The sequence below is a fragment of the Alosa sapidissima genome, chromosome 18 (genome assembly GCF_018492685.1).
Source record: "Alosa sapidissima isolate fAloSap1 chromosome 18, fAloSap1.pri, whole genome shotgun sequence".
In the NCBI taxonomy this organism is placed as follows: Eukaryota; Metazoa; Chordata; class Actinopteri; order Clupeiformes; family Clupeidae; genus Alosa; species Alosa sapidissima.
Window position 1 is genome coordinate 9,292,345 of NC_055974.1, and position 22,458 is coordinate 9,314,802.

General features: G+C 41.7%; 1 protein-coding gene across 1 annotated transcript; it reads left to right on the forward strand.

The window, feature by feature from the left end:
- Positions 1-347: 347 nt before the first annotated feature.
- LOC121689747 (E3 ubiquitin-protein ligase TRIM21-like) lies at positions 348-5,794 on the forward strand. Its single transcript, XM_042069840.1, has 4 exons — positions 348-516; positions 664-1,215; positions 3,590-3,619; positions 5,156-5,794. Exons 1-4 carry the CDS (start codon positions 384-386, stop codon positions 5,704-5,706), a joined length of 1,266 nt encoding a protein of 421 aa, XP_041925774.1. The 5' UTR covers positions 348-383; the 3' UTR covers positions 5,707-5,794.
- Positions 5,795-22,458: the final 16,664 nt, after the last annotated feature.

The window sequence follows — 22,458 nt, forward strand, 5'->3', positions numbered from 1 at the left end:
AAAAAACATATTTAATAGCATGTTTTTATTTATATTTAAAAACTATTTTGATATACCTATGATTTTGAATGTGATTTTAAATGTATGTCAGATGTTGTGGAGAAAGACAACACATGAGGAATATGCAGAATATTCTCCCAACATCATAAGAACATCTGACATATGGTTTCCCCAAATCACTGTGTGGTGTAAATTCTGCTCTAGTGGTCTCTGTAGGGTTAACCAAAGGGTGTTGTTCTAGATGAACCTCTGACTCTTGATAAGGACCCTTAAAAAAGGCCACACCCAAACATCCCTTTTTGAGATCGTTCACCCCATGGATTTCTACATTAGTGCAGGTTATCCTCTGGACAGGGTGTCATAGATCCACCGCAGAGAGAAAAATGGAGATGCTCATAAATGACGATGCCCAGACCTACAGAGTACACAGATCCCCCAATGACAAAGATGAACCAGAAGATATCAACACAGACTTGAGCAAGAACACCAAGAAAGCTAGAAATCACAAAATCTTTGGTAATTGTGCATGCCCATTTTTATCTTGTGTCATTTGAAAATGCATGTGTGTTTGTGTGTGTGTGAGAGAGAGAAAGTGTGTATTTTAGATAATAGAGGTATATATAGATGGATGGTGAAACTGTTATTGGATTTTATCATGTCCAGGCTTCTACAAGCTTGCAGTGGTGTTGCTTGGGCTGCTGTGTCTTCTCCTGTTGGCTGTCATCATAGGACTGTCCATCAAGACCACTGAAGCAAGACATCAGTTAGAGCTCAGTCACAATAAACAGGATAAAGAGAAACACCAGCTCCTGGCTCTTTGCAACAATTTGACTGGAGAGAAAGACCAACTACAAACAAGCTTTAACAACTTGAAAAGAGAGAAATCCCAATTACAGACTCAGTACAGTATCCTGAAGAACAAGACATCTCAGACAGAAGCCCAATACGACACTTTGGCTAAAGAAAGAGATGAACTGCAGACGTTCTTCACCGGTCACAATAAGCAGGCTGAACACAACCAGCTACAGGCTCTTTACAACAATTTGACAGCAGAGAAAGACCAACTACAAACCAGTTTCAATTATCTAAATCGAACAATGTCCCACTTACAGACTCAGTACAGTATCCTGAAGAACAAGACATCCCAGACAGAATCCCAATACGACACTTTGGCTAAAGAAAAAGATGAACTGCAGAAGTACTTCATTAAACACGGTGAGTACATATTGCTGACAAGAATCTATTTAAATGTGTGTTGTGCTATGTAATGATATTTGTGGGTAAAGATCAAAAGAGGATCTGCACATTGTGTAGACACCCCCAGAAACGTTAGTTTATAGCACCGTGTAATGAGATTTGTGTCACAGGAGGCATGAACATTTTTGAGCATAGAATGCAGACCAAAAGTCAGAGGTAGCTATGCTCTTTGTCATATCGTTGCAGCTGTGTGTCAAGACTCTGAGACTGGTAGATATAAACATTACACATACTTTGAGAGTATCTTTTGCATAGCAGTATCATTTCGCATAGCTGCTTCTCAAAGCCCTTGTGTGTTCCAAACCCTTATTGTTGTATTTTTCTCTTCAACACCTGCCTTGTAATACAAGACATTAGTTTAAAGCAGCACTAAAGAAGAATTGCTCTTGGGCTCCATCTACAGTTAAGAAGCACCCTTGCCTGTCACCACTGTGCTGTGTGATAAATGTGCATCTTTGTATCAAACTATAAACATAGCTTGGATACACTATAGAGCCCAAATTCTTCTCCATCAAGGGACAAAAATGAATTGGGGTGGATGGCTGTGAACTAAAACTGATGTTCTTCAAGTTGTGAACCATTAAATTGAGATGTAGTATTGCACATTCAGGTAGACTGGTAGAAATAAAAAACACTACCCTCTACTGTGCTTGTCTTTGCACTGTGTTTACAGTACTCTTAGTACTTAAGCATATGGAACAATTCTATGTCTTGGAAGAAAGTTATTTGCATTAATATGAATGAATAATTACAGTTGTTCACAATTGCTTTGGTGCATTTTTACGAATCATAATGAACATTTGCACAACAGTTAGTACATTTCTCAAAACAATTACTGCAAACATAGTAGATAATCTGCAAAAGCGCGTATCTTGCTCAAAATACTAGTTTATGCCTCAAAAGCAAATATGTATGCCAATGAAATGGTCAGCGCAATCAAAATGACAGGTCATGATGCCATTGTTTATGTCAAGATTATGTCTGTTTTGTGTTGTTGTCAATAGGACAGTTTACTCTGTAAGTATGTTCTAATGAACAATGTGCAGGGCAGTACTATTTTCTATTTCAAAACTACAAAGTTACACATTATTGTGTGTAGAGGGGGTTGATTGTAAAACAGTGGATATGTTTCAAAGTTTTTACTGTTGACAGACATTGTGACTATAAAAAAAAACTAAGGCTTTTACAGCACTGTGCAAATGAAAAATTACCAATACTGTAAAATACCCCTTGATCAGAGCTGTGCACCACTGTACATCTTTCTATACATCCTGATGTTCCTGTCTGTCAGGTCACATGTACAGTATGACCAACATGAGATTAGCCATTGAAAAGTTGCATGGATGTACGAAAGCATTGCTATTTGTTCAAAATGGGGAGAAACTGCTTCAATGGCGTGCACAAGTAATAAGATGATATGGAGTTTGAACAGTTTTGAGAATTACCATTTCTCCGATCTGAGAAATGTACCAAAGCAACTGAGAAAAACTAAAAACAGTATATAAACACAACATGCCCTATGGGACAAATTGACATTCTTCAGAACAATCTTTTTTCAGGAATGGAGACAAATGAAAACCACTTTTTTGTGTGCAACACAAAGTGTTACCATAAATTTGAAGTTGAACACATATTATCATCATCATGACCATTGATCTCAAAAAAAAATTGAGCGAACAACCCTGAGAGGGAATGGAATGCGTGGACAGCAGTCTGTAGAAAGTGCTCTGAATTCCTGCAAGCATCTACACACTTCAGTCTATAGCTTAGCAGCTCTATAGCAGCACTTTCCCATTTTGTTTTTGCTCGAGATTCAAATGGAATGTTGTTACAAGTGATGCAACGCTGCTCTGTGTATTGTTTGCCCTATTAAGAGTTTATGTGCCATAAAAAATATTTTGGAAACGTTATTTTAAGGCAGTACGGTAATAAAAACCTCTTTAGTGCTGCTATAAATGTTATCCTAAGGAACTTTAATCATGTCAAAAGTCCTGAGGCGACAAACCATCCTCATGAGTGAATTATATTATCTCACACACGCAGATATTGACTGCATGCACAATCATTGTGTCCATGTGCACAAATTTAACATCCAAGAGCCAAACAGGTAGCTGCGAGTGAGGAAAAACCAGCTGCGAGTGCACAAAATAACCACTGGAAGCCATACGTGCACTCTAATATAACATTAAATCACATGTTGCTCATGTGAGATGACCTCGACTTTGACAGTGATAGCGCCACAGTTACCAGTGTGGAGTTGGATCTGCAAGAATTTAAGGAGCACAATTATCAAGAGGCCTAAGATTTGACATTTGTTTGTATTGTCTCATAGAATCCATGATGGAGATCAAGAAATGTGCAGGTATGTTGGTGGCACTTCTTAGCTCAAGTTCTTGTTTTGAAGGAATTTCTTCTCATGCTGGGGCTGTACAGTTGTTATGAGCACAGTCCAGCTGTGCAGTCAGTCACTCTGTTCCAAACAGAAGACAAGCAGGCAAGTCTTGTCTGTAAATGCAAGTTTTATTCTGAGACACTACGTCAGTAAGGTCACCAGGATTTAAAACTCAGCAGCATCTAGTCTTTCTCAAAGCACATACATGTATTTCAACACCTTCAGTCACGTGGACCAGTCAATGACCTCAGTGTGGTCATACAATGAACTCAGACCTGTGGGAGAATAACCTTTACCGCTAAGAGCAAAACATATCTTATCAGCTAAAAGTTGTGGATCTAGGGAGGGGAGACTCTCTTCTATCCTGTCTCACACTGGTAACATTGAACTTGTAGCAAAACTATCTAGATTTGAGGCCCAAAAGGAATATGCTGTTTATGTCTCTAATATCATGATACAGGCCTACAATCCTGTGGAATACAAACCTTTGTAATACTGGTTAATACATCATGTCTAACTGGTAATGACAACATAGTCTAAATATTGGTTATATTGTATGCAGAGATGCACCAATTGCAATTTTCTGGGCCGATTCCGATTTTTCACAGAGTTTGACCTGCCGATACTGATTTTAGCTGATTCCGATTTCATTTTTTCTAAACACTTCACAGCACACACAAAGATTTATTTTCTATCTTTTCTTTACTAGAACATTTTAACATAGAAATGTATTTTATATATAAAAACATTTTAATAATGGAATGGCTGTTAAAAAATGGAGCAGGTGAACAGACAAATTCTTCTTCAAGTCTAACTTCAGCTGCAGTATCAAACTATAATGCTTTCCAGTGTGGGACATTCACACACTACTAAATGCACCGTGTTATAGAACAACCATTTTCTTGTTTTCACATCCAGTATCCAACTAGAAATACGAAAACAATTGTCATGATACATTTGACCATGCTGCCATTTGAACATATTTTAATATGCATTGATGGATATGCATATGCAAACACAGGGGAGGAGCAGGGGCGATTCTAGGATAGGACCTTTAGGGATGCTCATCCACTAACAGGGGTGTCATTAGACTAGAGGACCCCCCCCCCCCCCCTCTTTTCTCCCCCGTGAGAACATTTTGTATATTTCAATGTTTGAATGCATCAATCTGGTGTAGTTTAAAAAGAAGTTCAGCGGTTAGAATTCTATTATTTTTGTATGGATAGAAAATATTTGTGTTGTAGCCTAAAGTATTTTGCACTTCAGAATTTTAACCATGCAAACACAGGTGGAATAGTTATGATGATACTGGACTAAGTTTACAACCACAAAACATAGACCTATTAGCCGAGTTTCACAGTTCAGAAATGTCAAAAATAGTGTACATTTCAGCACTCCATGAAATGATGCAGTAGTGGTCACCTGTGTTGTTCAGCTAGTTAATCTAAAATAAGCTAGTTAGAAGATCTTTTTAAAATATTTATTTTTATTTCCTTGTGATCTTAGTGGATGTGACCCTGGATCCTGATACGGCACAATTTAAACTCATCCTGTCTGCTGATGGTAAAGAAGTGAACCATGGAAACACACGACAGAATGTCCGTGACAGCCCAAAGAGGTTCGGTCCTGTTATATGTGTCTTGGGAAAACAGGGCTTTTCCTCTGGTAAATTCTACTATGAGGTTCAGGTCGAGGGGAAGACTGATTGGACGTTAGGAGTGGCCAGAGAGTCCATTACCAGGAAGGGGGTGGTAAGCCTGACCCCTGGGAATGGATACTGGACAATATGGCTGAAAAATGAGACCGAGTATATGGCAAAAAATGACATACCTGCCCCCCTCTTCCTGAAAGAGAAGCCCCAAAGAGTGGGGGTGTTTGTGGACTACGAGGCTGGTCAGGTCTCCTTTTATGATGCTGACAGTTGGTATCATATGTACTCTTACACCAGTGTTCCCTTCACAGAGACTCTCCATCCATTCTTCAGCCCCGGTAATAATTACGGAGGTAAAAACGCCTCCCCTCTGATCATCACTCCAGTCTGTCTGACCACATCATAATCAAATCCAAGATTTTTTCCCTCTGTTCCTTAAAGGGACACCAGGCAAGCCTGATGCTTTTTCTCTACGAAACTCCCCCTCGCTCGGTCTGAAGCTCTTTTCCTTTTCTTTGCGTCTTCCGTCAAGGGTTTTCGCTGCTTCTTCGCCGGCTCTGCCATTATACACACGTTTGCAACAATCTCTAGCGTTTCGTTAGCCTGCCTCTGTGCTGTAAACTGATTCTGCTTCGGTCCGCGGGTAGGATACACCGAACTTGCAAGTGGGATATTATTTCCTACAGGCAGTAGGGGCGGGCGAGAGACCCTTCATTCGCCCCGTAATGAGTCATTTAAAGGAGAATTCCGGTGTGATATTGACCTAAAGTGTATTGAAACATGATACCGAGTGTGAACGTATGTCTCATAGCCCATCTCGGCTTGTCCCCTGCACTCCAAAATCTGGCGCTAGTTAGTCGATGCTACCAACAGCTTTTTCAATAGTGGTGCTTCGGCATCGGGCTAGCCATGCAAATAAATCACTGTTTTACACCCATTTACGAGGCTCAATGTATCTCCACACTTCATTGGTAGACTTCCGAGGGCCCTGACATTTAAAACAAGACATTGAGAACTTTGAAAAAGCACTGGTAGTTTACTTACAAGACGATTTATACAGACAGTATCTTCACGAAGTTTAGCGTTTGCAGCCATCTTGAATTTAGTCACGATAAGTCGAGCAACGAGTAATAATGAACAGGTATGATAAGGGATCAGATTCCAAAAATAATTCAGTGGAAATGCATGGATTCCAGTTGCTGCTACTGGAAGAAACTGGAATCCATGCATTTCCACTGAATTATTTTTGTATAATATTATTTTTGTATAGAATAATATTTGCATGGCTAGCCCGATGCCGAAGCACCACTATTGAAAAAGCTGTTGGTAGCATCGGCTAACTAGCGCCAGATTTTGGAGTGCAGGGGACAAGCCGAGATGGGCTATGAGACATACGTTCACACTCGGTATCATGTTTCAATACACTTTAGGTCAATATCACACCGGAATTCTCCTTTAATCATTTACCGACTTACGAAGATGATTACTTAACACGAAAACGTTGCCTGGTGTCCCTTTAATTAAGCATTTCTTATGAGTTATGGTTTGTATATTATAGTAATTGTTTTTCATTAGTCCAATGATTGCATTGACATCATTGTTTATTATTCTCCTTAATGTAGTCTTACCTTCTTAACATAAAAATGTTCACTGTTTTTATTTGTAAGTTGCTTTGGACAAAAGTGTCTGCCAAATCCCATAGCCATAAGCATAACCATAACCATAACCATAATGGTGTCATGGAGTATCAACAATATTCCTGTAACAAAAGGTAGTTGCCATTAAAGGGGCTATAAAATTCTGTGGGATTGGAGATGTCTTGAATGCTCTGTTACCTTCACAACGGCACTCTTCCATTGACTTGCATTGTATTTGTCACAGTGCCAGCTGTAGATTAAAGTGGAATTGCAGTATTGATACCCGCTGCTGGCTGGTTGACATGTTAACTTCCATCAAAGTAGTTGCTATTTCTTTCATTTTTGTATTGAAACAAAAACAGAACTGAATTTAGATTTTTTTTTCTGTTATTGTTGTTTGTTGCCATCATTATGTTGAAAGATAAGTTACAGTAATTAGAGTCAAATATTGCTCAGCATTATTTTTTTACTTATTCTGGCTGTTATTGTTGTATTGCAAGGTACCTTTTGCTATAATGCAACACACACACACACACACACACACACACACACAGGATCATGAGGCTTATTTTCTGAAATGTGTGGAATGCCATTGACATATGTGATCATACATAATTATTTTTGTAATTCAAATGGCAAACTGTAAGCTTAACATTACTCATCATGCACACACACACACACACAGGACCATGAGGCTCCTTTTCTGAAATGTGTGCAATGCCATTGACATATGTGATCATACACAATTATTTTTGTAACTCACATGGTTAGCTGTAAGCTTAATATTACTCATCATTCACTGTTCATCAGAAAAACAAAATCGGTGGAAGATAACAGTAATGTTGTTAAAAAAAGGAATTTATTACTAATCACTCACTGCTAAAAACTTTAAACACAAAGCTTTCATTCTGCACCTGCAGCGCTTGTTCACTGTGTGGAGAGAGTTTGTCACATGACCACTATGTTACCAATGAGGGCCTGAGTGGTCATGTGACAGAAGCTAGTTGTACACTCTTGGGAGGTTATCTTGGTTTAGGAACCAACGACTGTCTCTTTCCAGGATCTTCTCCTTTGACAGATGGTGTCCCGTGTGTGCCAAGTGGTGCCCGACAGTAGTGGTCACGTTGGTGTCCTGAAGGGCCATTCAGTCTCACCAATAGTGATGTTCACAGACACTACATTCCAAGTGATATATGACCCCACAGAGGTCAGAGATGGAATCTTTATCCTTTGGGGACCTGAGCCTTAGATGTCTGATGAAGGGCTGGGGCCCGAAACGGGTTAGATGTCTGATGAAGGGCTGGGGCCCGAAACGTCACATGTGGTGATATAGCCTACCAATAAAATAACGCTAAGGAGCAGATTCTGGTGTGCGGACTCAACGTTCTTCTACTTGCTTGTGCCTTCCTGTCCAGCACCCAGCACTCAACTATTTGGATGTACGTACTGCACCCTTGAACTCTCATGACATGTCCTCTGGACCTGTTCTTCTTCCCTGAGCTAGGGTGTTATGTTAGTTTGCGACTGCTCGGAGCATGCCACACCCAGTTAGGATACCCCAGAAAGATGGAGTACTTTATGCAGATGTGGTCATGTGACAAACTCTCTCCACACAGTGAACAAGCGCTGCAGGTGCAGCATTAAAGCTTTGTGTTTCAAAGTTTTTAGCAGTGAGTGATTAGTAATAAATTCCTTTTTTGGACATGGATACACCATAGTTAAATATACACTGCCAACAGTAATGTTTTTTCAACCATCCTGTCACCTTGGGCCTGGGCCATGATTACTTCCTCTTTTGATTATCCGTGCAACATTTCAACACATCTTACAAACATAGTAGCCAATAAACTAGACCTACTGTACATAAAGATGAAAACATAAAACTCATATGCGAGTAGATGTTATCTTACATTAGGCAAATTTCCTTTCCAATCCCACTTAGTATCACACTGTTTAATACTGTTAACGGTGTTTAAAAGTTAATGTTGGCCCATTTGACCTGACTTTTAGCCACATGTGTCCTCCTTTTCAGAGTCTGGTCGGCAGTCACACATGTTCTTTCCCTTTTAGAACACAAATTATTATTATCTACTGGTAGCTGGGTCGCGGTTGCAGCCTGGTTAGAGATGCATATATGACGGAGGCAGGGTGGCTGCTGTAACCTGTTAACATGAGCACCAAAATAAAAATCAACACGCAACGGAACCGTTACACACAACACAGGCAATGTGTTCAAGCCATGACTCATATGAGAGTATGGACGTTATCTTACATTATGCAATTTTCCTTTCCAATCACATTAAGTATCACACTGTTTAATTCTGTTAACAGTGTGTAAAGCTAATATTGACATTTTTACTGTCAACCCCCCCACAAGTGTCTTCCATTTCAGAGTCTGGTCGGCAGTCAGAGTACATGTAGCCTCCACTTTCCCTTTTTAAATACAAATTATAACTATCAACCTCTATCACCACATTTGCCGGCTTTATAATACAGTGTACATAGGAAGGAATGCAGGCCAGGACAGTGGTAGAAATGGGTGAAACTGAGCAAGATTCCTCAAAAGAAATCATACAACTGCTGGATCTGACCCAAGGCCAAAATTTACTTTCAAAGAGAAGGATGAGGCTGTGCTACTGAGAGAGGATGTTGTGAAGAAATTGCCACAACCTCTGTGATCGTTAAATGCATTTGGCCTAGTTCTCAGTTGAATTTTGCGGTTTGTTACTGTTTTCCTTTATTCTCTGAAGAAACCGATTATCTGAATAACTGAAATCTTTGTTGTGTCACAAGACCAATTTATTTGCTTAAGTCAGCGATTCCCAAACTTTTTTTTCCCGCGGACCACCTTCTACATCCTGACTCGGCTCGCGTACCCCCACCATCCGACACATTAAAAAGTAACACATTCTATTGACGCATTCCAGGCATCATGTTTATAGCTGCCCTACATGATAACAAATAGCAAAATCAAAATGTGCAAGTGGTCTATGAGCTTTCACGTTAAAAAAAACAGTGTGGAGAACATTAGACACTACATTCCAAGTGATATATGACCCCACAGAGGTCAGAGATGGAACCTTTATCCTTTGGGGACCTGAGCCTTAGATGTCTGATGAAGGGCTGGGGCCCGAAACGGGTTAGATGTCTGATGAAGGGCTGGGGCCCTTCATCAGACGTCACATGTGGTGATATAGCCACATGTGTGAAACGTCACATGTGGTGATATAGCCTACCAATAAAATAACGCTAAGGAGCAGATTCTGGTGTGCGGACTCAACTATTTGGATGTACGTGCTGCACCCTTGAACTCTTATGACATGTCCTCTGGACCTGTTCTTCTTCCCTGAGCTAGGGTGTTATGTTAGTTTGCGACTGCTCGGAGAATGCCACACCCAGTTAGGATACCCCAGAAAGATGGAGTACTTGTGGAGCAGATGTGGTCATGTGACAAACTCTCCACACAGTGAACAAGCGCTGCAGGTGCAGCATTAAAGCTTTGTGTTTCAAAGTTTTTAGCAGTGAGTGATTAGTAATAAATTCCTTTTTTGGACATGGATACACCATAGTTAAATATACACTGCCAACAGTAATGTTTTTTCAACCATCCTGTCACCTTGGGCCTGGGCCATGATTACTTCCTCTTTTGATTATCCGTGCAACATTTCAACACATCTTACAAACATAGTAGCCAATAAACTAGACCTACTGTACATAAAGATGAAAACATAAAACTCATATGCGAGTAGATGTTATCTTACATTAGGCAAATTTCCTTTCCAATCCCACTTAGTATCACACTGTTTAATACTGTTAACGGTGTGTAAAAGTTAATGTTGGCCCATTTGACCTGACTTTTAGCCACGTGTCCTCCTTTTCAGAGTCTGGTCGGCAGTCACACATGTTCTTTCCCTTTTAGAACACAAATTATTATTATCTACTGGTAGCTGGGTCGCGGTTGCAGCCTGGTTAGAGATGCATATATGACGGAGGCAGGGTGGCTGCTGTAACCTGTTAACATGAGCACCAAAATAAAAATCAACACGCAACGGAACCGTTACACACAACACAGGCAATGTGTTCAAGCCATGACTCATATGAGAGTATGGACGTTATCTTACATTATGCAATTTTCCTTTCCAATCACATTAAAGGAGAATTCCGGTGTGATATTGACCTAAAGTGTATTGAAACATGATACCGAGTGTGAACGTATGTCTCATAGCCCATCTCGGCTTGTCCCCTGCACTCCAAAATCTGGCGCTAGTTAGCCGATGCTACCAACAGCTTTTTCAATAGTGGTGCTTCGGCATCGGGCTAGCCATGCAAATAAATCACTGTTTTACACCCATTTACGAGGCTCAATGTATCTCCACACTTCATTGGTAGACTTCCGAGGGCCCTGACATTTAAAACGAGACATTGAGAACTTTGAAAAAGCACTGGTAGTTTACTTACAAGACGATTTATACAGACAGTACCTTCACGAAGTTTAGCGTTTGCAGCCATCTTGAATTTAGTCACGATAAGTCGAGCAACGAGTAAGAATGAACAGGTATGATAATCATACCTGTTCATTCTTACTCGTTGCTCGACTTATCGTGACTAAATTCAACATTTCAACACATCTTACAAACATAGTAGCCATTGAATGAACAGGTATGATAATCATACCTGTTCATTCTTACTCGTTGCTCGACTTATCGTGACTAAATTCAAGATGGCTGCAAACGCTAAACTTCACGATAAGTCACGATCTCTTAGTCACGATAAGTCGAGCAACGAGTAAGAATGAACAGGTATGATAATCATACCTGTTCATTCTTACTCGTTGCTCGACTTATCGTGACTAAGAGATCGTGACTTATCGTGACTAAGAGCTAGCTCTCTGTTTTGTTTTAATGTCAATAGAAGTGACGCTACCCAGCAACCCTTAGAGCACCTTTAAGTTATCTAAGAGTTGTTGGTTACAGAATAAGTAAAACACTTTGGTTTAGTGTGAACATTACAAAACAAAACCTCCCTGACACACTGGAGCAGTGGTTCTTAAAGGAACACGCCACCCAAGTACTCCCAAGTGCTATTGCGCCACACATTGTAGTTCTCCTGTTTATTCGCTTGGAAAATCGCCACGTTTCATGTTGTGTGACCTTACACATTTTTATCAACTACTCGTGCAACTGTATTTAAGTAGGAAAAACGTGGATGTGTTTGATTACTGCCATCTTCCTCCCTCTACGGCTACGTCTGAGCCCGCTAGCAAAGCAACATGCTAACACATTTGCACAGGCACGCACGCACATGCACACTCACAAGCATGCACACACACAAGCACGCACACACACTCACATAAACACATACACACACGTTCATGCACATACACACATAAAACCACTTCCATTGTGCCGATGCCAAAACACTACACTGCAACAAGCCTTAATGACTTCTGTCCAGCTGCACCCAACCCCATCATCATGAAGTGCTTCCAGAGGGTGCCATTTGAAGTGTGAGATCAGTATGACACCCTCTGAAGGCATGCCATGTTTTGTGAAATTCAGTTCATGGGGGGCCATATCAGCTCACACACACACGCACAGAAGCACACACATACACACGTCTATGTGCATACACACATAGACACACACAGAGTACACAGGCACGCACACTCACACACACATAAAAGCACATCAGTGGATGTTCACTCAGGAGCTCCAGAGTTCATGGAACACCCCTCTGCACGCATGCCAGTCCAGGTATAATCAGGCATTCTACCTTCCCCTTGCTCTACTGGGGCTGAAGCACATCGGTTCACCGCCAAGCTGTGTGTGGAGGAGGCAGTAGCCCCACAAGTTCTGTGGACCAGCATGAAGCCTGCCCTGACCAACCGCCTCTTTAGCAGACCTACCTCTGTGCATTGATGGGTCAGCACACTGATGAGGAATATCTCAGTACATGATTTTTTTTCCAAGACCAAAATCAACCTTTGTCATGTTCCTGCCGATGTTAAAAAGTGATTTCTGCTTCATTGCACCCTGTGATGGGTCGATTAATATTCGTATAACTGCATGTTTTCACTGTGTAGCATGGTGGCTTTAGTGTGCACTGTGGTTTGCATGTCATAAAAAAATAGAGCCCATAGTTTTAATTCATATTTAAGACATATCACAGAAGATGTGACAGAGGATTCTGTAGGCCACATTACATTTTTAGAAAATCATTTCAGAATGAAAGCAATGTCACTGCGGCCTAACATTTTCATTGCAAAGTGCTGTACATCATCTTAAATTAAATTTGCCAAATTAAACATTATTTTTACTCATCATGAGACATGGTGTGAAAAGGCTGCAAAGTTATTTTTGCTTTTCCTTTGCTGTACACCACACTTGTGACTTCCTATTTCGATATTTGACATGCACTGCAGCACAGTTAAACACTCACTCTTTACTAATCCAGACCAGCAGGTTCACACTCCACATTGACCAGATAGCAGCGAGAACCAAACATGTCTGACGACATTCATGAAGATCCAGATTTGTCCAATATTAATACAAGACCCAGCGACAATACAGAAAATATATATATGAATGCATTTCCGAAAAGGTCTCAACAAAGACTGAAGCACAGCGAGATCCAGGATAGTTCTGCGTGTCGTAATCATGGTAATTATACATTACATTATTCTGCAAGTCCCTTTACTGTATATTCTATTGTTCTACGCAAAGTATTCTCATATGTGATGTTCTCCTCAGGTCCCTACAAGCTGGCTGTGGTGTTTCTTGGGCTGCTGTGTGTTCTCCTTTTGGCTGTCATCATCATAGGGCTGTGCTTCAGAACTGAGGAGGCAAGAATGTTACAGCTTAGGTATAACAACCTGACTGAAGATAATAAACAGTTACAGCTTAGGTACAACAACCTGACTGAAGAGAAAGACCAGTTAGAGATCCTTAATAACAACTTGACTAGAGAGAAATCTCTGCTGGAAACCAACATCAGTGCCATGGCCGGTGAGCGAGATGAACTACAGTCGCGTCTTTTTAAACTTGGTAAGGGCTATAAAGTGGACCGTCGTCTGTCTCCTAGCTCCTAGCCACACACTGCATGCATGAAAACAAACACTGACATGAGACTTGGACATCACAATATGTGAGGGTACCTGTGACGGTCGGCCCTGCGCCGCACATGAGACCTACGACCTATGCATAGCTGCGTGGCAGCGCGGTGAACACGTCTCTCTCAACTGGCAAGTGCCCACACAAACATTTAAACTGAAACCACATAAGCACATTTTAACCCGCTTACTTTGATTTCATTACTTTTTTTAGTGCACCGTTAGCTTCTCAACATTTCATTATACCATATTTAGTTTGTTTGCTTTATTTATCGATAACATCATTCAAATCTCAAATCTACAAAAAACACAGCACACGTAGTTTAATTTACGCATCTTACCGCTTTATTTAACTTCATACATATGAGTTTACATACACGTTAGTTTGCAATACATATAGTATCTTTTGTTTGTTAATTACTCACTGCCCTTTGTTTGAGTTTCTTTAAGTTCCGCGGGTTGATCTGTGGGAGTCGGCGAGCTCTTCCGCACCCGGCATCCAGACGTCCAGACGTAAAGATGTTCGCGGCGGAAGCCGCCAGATTAAAAGTCCTTAGGACACCTCCACCTGTGATGAAACGTCATGGGGGGGGGGAGGAACTTATGTTTAGTTTAACAATTAAGTTCTTTTCTGTTGAATATTATTTTTGATTATTTTGAGTTAAGAAATATTATTTACTTACTTAGTATTTATGTTGAACTGATCTTTGTCTTCGTCTGTGTCTTCAATGTGAATATTATTTATTGTCTGTATCCCTCTTGTGTTCTGTTGGTCTGATCAGCCAGCTTAAATGTTTCCCCCATGTCTCAGTATGTGAGGTCAGTTCTTTGTGTTCAGTTATGCTTATGTTGCTCTTTATTTCTTGATTTTGAGTTCTGTTTAGTTGACCTCATTTTGGCCAAGAACTCTTTAGTTAACTTATTTTTGTGTTAAGCATTTTTCTATGATTTTGCATTGTTGCTCAATATTTTTGTAAAAATAAATATTATTTGAAACTTTATTCCTGCGCCCTTGCCTTGGTCCCCCTTACAGTACCCATAAATAAATCTGCTTTGATAAGAGAGAATATTTGCAAGGTTTTCACTGACATAAATTCATTTCTGTGGATTATCCAGAAACGACAGCCTTTTAAACCAAAAGCAATCCATCATCAGTGCATGGAGACTAGCTAGCCAGTGTTTCTTAAAGCTAATGTACTGGTTCTGCTTTTGGTTAGGGTTAGTGAGTGGTGACACTATCACGTCCTGTCTCATCTGCTGATACAGCAACTACAGATTCCTTCAAATTTAGCTCTGCCTCTGGTCAAAACATGTTTCTCAAGCCTTGCCTGTAACAGTTTGCAAGATAGTTCTACCAGGCACTGACCAACATGAATGATATTGCTCGCTCTATGCTCCTGGAGTCTTTAAATGATGCACGCATGTGCTTACTGTGCTACAATCTAAACTTCACTTAGTGTCTCGATAGAAGTAGATTCAACAAGTCACATATTTGTGACTTGTTGAGTTGTGTATAACCCAATTGCATTTGAGAAACCACTGACCTAAATTGACATTTCGACATGACGTATGAGAATAGTAATAGTCTAGAGGTCATACAACATTCAGTTTAATCATAATGTATAGGGTACTATTACACAATAGTATAATCATACTCAGACTCGGATTGCTAACAATATAACATCTACAGAAAAAAACATACATTTCGTTTTGTTATTACATAATGCACCATATTACTACATTTTCATTAAAAAAACATATAATAGCTTATTTAGAAATTCAGGACTTTATTACATATCGTGTTCAGGCAGTTTATTACAAAATGTGTCAGGTTATTACAAAATGTGGAAGTTATTGGGAAAATGTATTGCATTTTGTTGAGTTATTACATACTGTAATGCCTTGTAACAGGATAAGTGCCAAATATCCACCGTACTTGAAAGATGCCATCAAACAATCTTTCAGCATTCTCACTTGTCACATTCATTCTTCCCTACAGAATCACATGACATGAAGAGAATTAAAATCATGCAGGCATTTTTTTTATATAATTCTGACAATCACCACATTTTGTGTTGTTGCTTTTGTTTTAATTTAGTATCGTTAGACATCATGTCAGTGCTTCAATGCCTATACTTTGCTGAGATTAATGCTGACTACTATGAGCATGAGTAGAGCTGACACATTTATACTCTGTTATGTCTTAGTTGATGTGACTTTAGATCCTGACACAACACATCCTACACAGTGTAACACTCATTCACAGTGTAACACTCATCCCGAGAATGAGTGTAACACTCATTCTCTCCCCTGATGGGAAACAAGCAACAGTTGGACAGAGAAGACAGGATATCCTGAAGACCTCTAAGAGGTTTTGGACCTATTCATCTGTTCTGGGCAGGGGCGGTTCTAGGGGCGGGGCCACAGGGGCCCGGGCCCCATCTGAAATCTCATTGGCACCCTGACTGGCCCCTGTACCGTCAATCATTAACAAGTGTCAAACTTGTTGAGAACGACGATCAGAGATGCAATTCCATTCCCAAACAACTGGTGGCAGTAATGCACCTACGAAGCTTGAAAGCTAAAGCACACAGTGAACTGTAAAAGAAAGAATACATTTGGCTTATCAGAAATGTCTAAATGTCTCTGCTAATGTGAAGAAACGATACATTTGGCTCACGGAAGTATCAGCTAACGTGAAGAACCGATACATTTGGCTAACGAAAGTATCAGCTAGAATTGTAACGTGAAGAACCGATGGCAGCATTTCATCCTCCACAGAAGTTTCTTGGTGAGTCACAAATCTCTATGTTGGTTATCATCATTATGTGAAAGGGACGTTTATTTGTTGCTGTCACAATATGTTAAGTTTGTCAATTAAATTACGAAGCAGCAGCAAGCTTGCAGTGAACTGTTAACTGACTTAGTCAGTGAACTGTTAACATTAACTTAACGTTAGGTTACTTGACTTGAGGTTTGATCGGGAACAACACCTCAAGCACTCTGACCCTGAGCACGGGGGCCCCTCAAGGGTGTGTGCTCAGCCCCCTGCTCTTCACACTGCTAACACATGACTGTACAACCACTCACAGCTCCAACCATCTGGTGAAGTTTGCGGACGACACAACACTGGTGGGCCTCATCACTAAGGGCGATGAGGCTCACTACAGAGAAGAAGTAGACCTGCTGGCTAAATGGTGCAAAGACAACAACCTCCTGCTAAATGTCAGCAAGACCAAGGAGATTGTTGTCAACTTTCAGAGAGGCCACAAACAACTGCCACCACTGTCCATCGACGGAGATGCTGTGGAGAGAGTGAGCAGCACAAAATTTCTGGGGGTGCACATCAGCGACGACCTCTCCTGGACCACCAACACAGCATCACTGGCGAAGAAAGCCCAGCAGCGCCTCTACTTCTTGCGCAAATTGAAGAAGGCAAGTGCCACGCCTCCTGTCATGACTACATTCTACAGAGGGACCATCGAGAGCATTGTCTCCAGCAGCATCACAGTGTGGGGCGGAAGCTGCACAGATCAGAACAGGAAGACCCTCCAGCGCACTGTTAACACAGCTAAGAGGATCATTGGAGCACCACTCCCCTCCCTGCAGGACATTTACACCACCCGCCTCACCCGCAAAGCACTAATGATTGTCAAGGATACAACCCACCCTGCACACGAACTGTTCAGCCTCCTGCCCTCTGGAAAGCGGTACAGGAGCCTCCGCTCCCGCACCACCAGACTGGCAAGTAGCTTCATCCACCAAGCAATCAGGATGCTGAACACTCTACCCACTCTCCCATCACTGACAGCCCCCCCCACCCACCAGCCAACCAGGAACCTAGGAAACTAGGATCCTGTCTACCAAACCCCCCCCCCCCCCCCAGTTACTTCATGTAACTGTTAAGACTATAGAAATATACAACACAACTACCTCTATTTTTTTTTAATATATGTCCTATATTTCTATTTTGATACATACATGTTCTATATTTCAGTCTTGCACTTTAATTTAATGTTTATTGTCTATGGCTATGTCCATAGTATGTCTATGTCTGTATTTAAAGCATGTCTATGTCTGCATGGGAAAGTAAGAAATGAAATTTCAATTCTTTGTATGACCAGTGCATGTAAAGAAATTGACAATAAAAGCCGACTTGACTTGACTTGACTTGATTGTTTGTTAGCATGCTGACAGATTTTATGTATGGAAAGGTAATGTATGAATGAAGTGTTTGAAATGGTGTTATAGGAAATGCAGAGAAATAGACATCCTGTTTGTTTGGGGTCCGAAATTAGGCTAATAATATTACATGCGCTAGTGCGCCTTACCAAATTTAAGTAACGTTCGATTTTTTTTGCTTGAGGAAAACGTTTGGCAGCTGCTAATATGAACATGAGAATACATGCCTAATAGCTAACGCTACGTTTTTGTAGTTAATGTGAGCTATCGTTGCAAAGTTATTAACCACTATTCTGAGTTTATTTGATTCATGGGCTTCGCATGAATTCTGTCTCAAAGTGTTAGGACAAGGAGAGTTGCATTGAGATAAATTGGTTAAATTTTCTACTCTATTCACTCAAGCTTTATATGATTTAAAAAAATAATAACTGGTTTTACAGTTGCCAGACGACATGCTGAATACAAGCATGGATTTTGTGAAACACGCATTTGTGTTTCACCTACAGACTGGGATGGCGCAGGAGCTGGTGACTTCAACCCACAGTCTTCAGAACCACCAGTCACCAAGCATAGCTGCTCCTAATGGTATGATGCTATTTCCTATTGCCACTACAGTGAGCATATTTTGTCATTCATTTTAGAAACGCCAGGTTGACAGTGGGTTATGAAAGTTAATAACAATTAAGTTACTCAAACTTGTTTCATTTTCTTGTATGGCCGTCGAGTGGAGGGACTTGCTTAAATGGACTTTGGGTATACTGTGCATAGTCCTGCATATCACGTAGACAACGTGCCTCTGCCTTACTGAACAAGGGATTTTCTCTGTATGGATGTTGACCAGTTCTTGGCCCCTCAGTGTATGATGTGGCCCCTTTATGGCCCCTGTCTCAGAAAAATCCTAGAACCACCACTGGTTCTGGGGAAAGATGGCTTCTCCTCTGGTAAATTCTACTATGAGGTGCAAGTTCTGGGGAAAAGTGTTTGGGATGTGGGAGTGGCCAGAGAGTCCATTAACAGGGATGACCTGACTGTCTCCTCAGAATGGATTTTGGACAATACGTCTGCGTAATGGGACTGAGTATGAGGCACTAGCTGATCCCTCTGTTCCCCTCTCCCTGAAAGAGAAGCCCCAGAGGGTGGGGGTGTTTGTGGATTATGAGGCAGCTCTGGTCTCCTTTTATGATGCAGACTGTTGGTACCATATGTACTCTTTTAGAAATGTCGCTTTCTGTGAGAGAATTTATCCATATTTCTTTGTTTATGATTCAGTCCCAATGACCATACATCCTGTAGTTAAGTGCATGTCAACAGTGTAAGAGACAACATATTTTCACATTATTGTAATATACAGTATACTCGGGTCCACCCCGGGTTCGAGTCCAGCCTGGGTTATTTCCCGATCCCACCCAACTCTCTCACGCTCGCTCAGTCAGATTAGATTAAGACTTTTACTGTAAATATAATGGTTACAGGCAATGTTCCCTCTATTTTTTTCAGCACTGAGCAAATATTTTGTTTTCTGAGCGCACATTTCAGCACTGTGAGCGAACTGCCGAAAATGACCACGAGCCGTTAGCCATAGGGAATTCAAAGAGATGACCACAAATGCATCAATATGTCTAAAAAGTATCCAAGGTGTTTAGTCATTTCTCAGTAGGTACAACATTTAAGTGGAACTTCAGTGAAAGAAAAATGCTAATGCAGTACTTATTAAATTGACTATTAAATTTACTATTAAATTTACATGGTGTCATTTTTCCTAAAGGTAGCCTAAACAATGTTATAACTGGAGTGGTTTGCAACGAACTAGGCTACAAAACATGTCATTTGAATTTCATTGAGGGAGATAGGCCTATCTGGTTATGTGGCTCATCTTGTCAGGTGCGGTACCTGACGCTTCAGTAAAGCAGCCAGTCCTTTAAGTCTGCCCAACATTAAAGGTTGTATCAGCGATTTCAGGCACAAAAAAGGCCCAAACATAAATTATCAAATTCATCTAATCTTTCCTAACGATCCGCTAGGTGTCTGCCATAAGCAGGCCGTCAAAAAATCGCGTCTCTGTAGTCAGCCTAGACTCCGAGATCTGTACACAAAAACAATTGCTACCAACAAGTGTTGGCAACCACTCAAAGGCAAAATAAAGTGTTCCAACCAATAACCGAAGAGATGCGCGTTTAGGAGAGTTTCAATTGCACGGGAGGGAGGGGAAGGGAGTAGCAAGCTATAGCTGTCTGTTTTGTTTGAACATCAACAGATGTGACGTTTAGCCGTAATCGCTGATACAGCCTTTAAGCACCATCTGAAGTAAACATAGGCTACCATTTTGCATGGTCTGCGTAGAACTTGGTAATCGCATCAATGATGTTTTATGCAGGGCATCCTGAAAGCTGAATGATTCCAGAAAAAAACTGTCTTGTAACTGAAATCAGTTTGCTTCCGAAACGTAATGTAAAGCACAAGCATCGTGCCATATCGTGTATCCTGAACTGATAACATGGACATGTTGGTGTTAATTGCTACCATCACATTGTCGATTAATAATTTTATTTGTTCAGGGTCGGATCGTGCTCTCTGAATTCGTCTCTCTCGGGATTTATTCGTTTCGGGGAGAATTTGATCGATAGAGTTCCCATGTCTAAGTCTTAATGTTTTCAATGCGTCTACATGGACTTTCTATGTGTCAGATAACGCTTTAGGTAATCAAGCTTCCACTCAGACCAAGTTTTCCCACGAGCGAACTCTCCTTTCGCTTTTGCCTCCGAGCAGAATTTGCAGATCACGCCACTCCTTTCGTAAATATGTCAACGTAATATATGACAACGTAAAATAAGTTTTTTCCTACCTGGACCATCTTTTGTGTCAGATTGGAGTATTTCATCTAGCCACTCATGGTGTTTAAACGTTAGGCAGACCTTTTCTGGGGCATCTGCTCTGCCTTTCTTTTCGCCATGGTAGCCTACTACATAACTGGAGCAGGGCCCGCCTAGAGTAGCCTAAAGGATACTGTAATGATCTGAGCCTAGCTGTTATGACTGTGCTCCCATGATGCTGTGCAGTGTGTGTAATGTTCATGTTCTAAACTGTCTAAACCATGTGGGTTGACAACGTTGTATGTCCTGTCTGTTGTGTTTATGTTTGCAGCTGGTTACAGTGTTCATAACTATGGTTGAGTGGTGTGTGTTTTAGATACAGCCTCATATAGATGTTTAGTGCTGGAGCATAAGGGCCAGGTCTGGCCCGGAATTATAGTGTTCGTGTGTTTTGGTGCGTAACCAATAAAAGCCATTCTGAGACAACTTTGCAAGATTGTTACATTGGTGTCAGAAGTGGGATGTCGACCCCTACTGGACAGGAGGAGAAAGCTGCAACCGATATCCCGGCGATGATGAGTTTCCTGCCAAGGCGACTCTTCGACAGCGCGCTCACCCATGGCCACCTACTGGGCCCAGCAGATGGAGCCAGCCTGCAGCGTGACCGTAACGAAGAAACCTGCCCCAGGCCACAGGAGGAGACGAACCGGGCTGATGGCAGCATCCCGCCACTGGAACCCGCTCCACACGGGAGCGAGGGAAATCAGCCGGTCCCCGGTGCGACGGCGGCAGAAGGGCGCTCCAACGCCAAGTTGCCCCGCTACAATGGTGAGAGGCCGCTGGCGACATACCTGGTGCAGGTCCGTCTGGCAGCCGAGCTGAATGGCTGGTCGGCGGGGAGAACGGGCGTACAGGTGGCGTTGGCTCTGGAGGGGGAAGCGCTACAAGTATTAGAAGACCTGCCACCGGCAGAGCAAGCAAGCTGGACCGTAATCGAAGCCGCTCTGCAACGACGATTCGGCCAGAGAATCTTCACCAGCGATGCTCGAGAACAACTCGCTTCCAGACGGCGACACAAGGGTGAGATACTGGGCAAGTTCGCGGCTGACCTGCAGCTGTATGCCCGGTGGGGCTACCCAACGTACAGCCAGAGTCTACATGAAGAGATGGCACTGGAACCGTTTGTGCGAGGCATCCACCCGGAGGCCTGCGAGGCGGAGGACGAAAGGGTGGAAAACATCTTCCACACAACGGAGTCGAGGCATTGCGTACACCAGACATCAACGCCGCCCACGCGAATGGAAGAGGCCGGCCAGCGGAGACGGATGCTACCGGTGTGGCGAGCCGGGGCACATTGCGAGGTACTGTCCCGCCCCAGCACCCCTCACGCGCGCACCCCAGTCAAACTAGAGGGAGGTGGC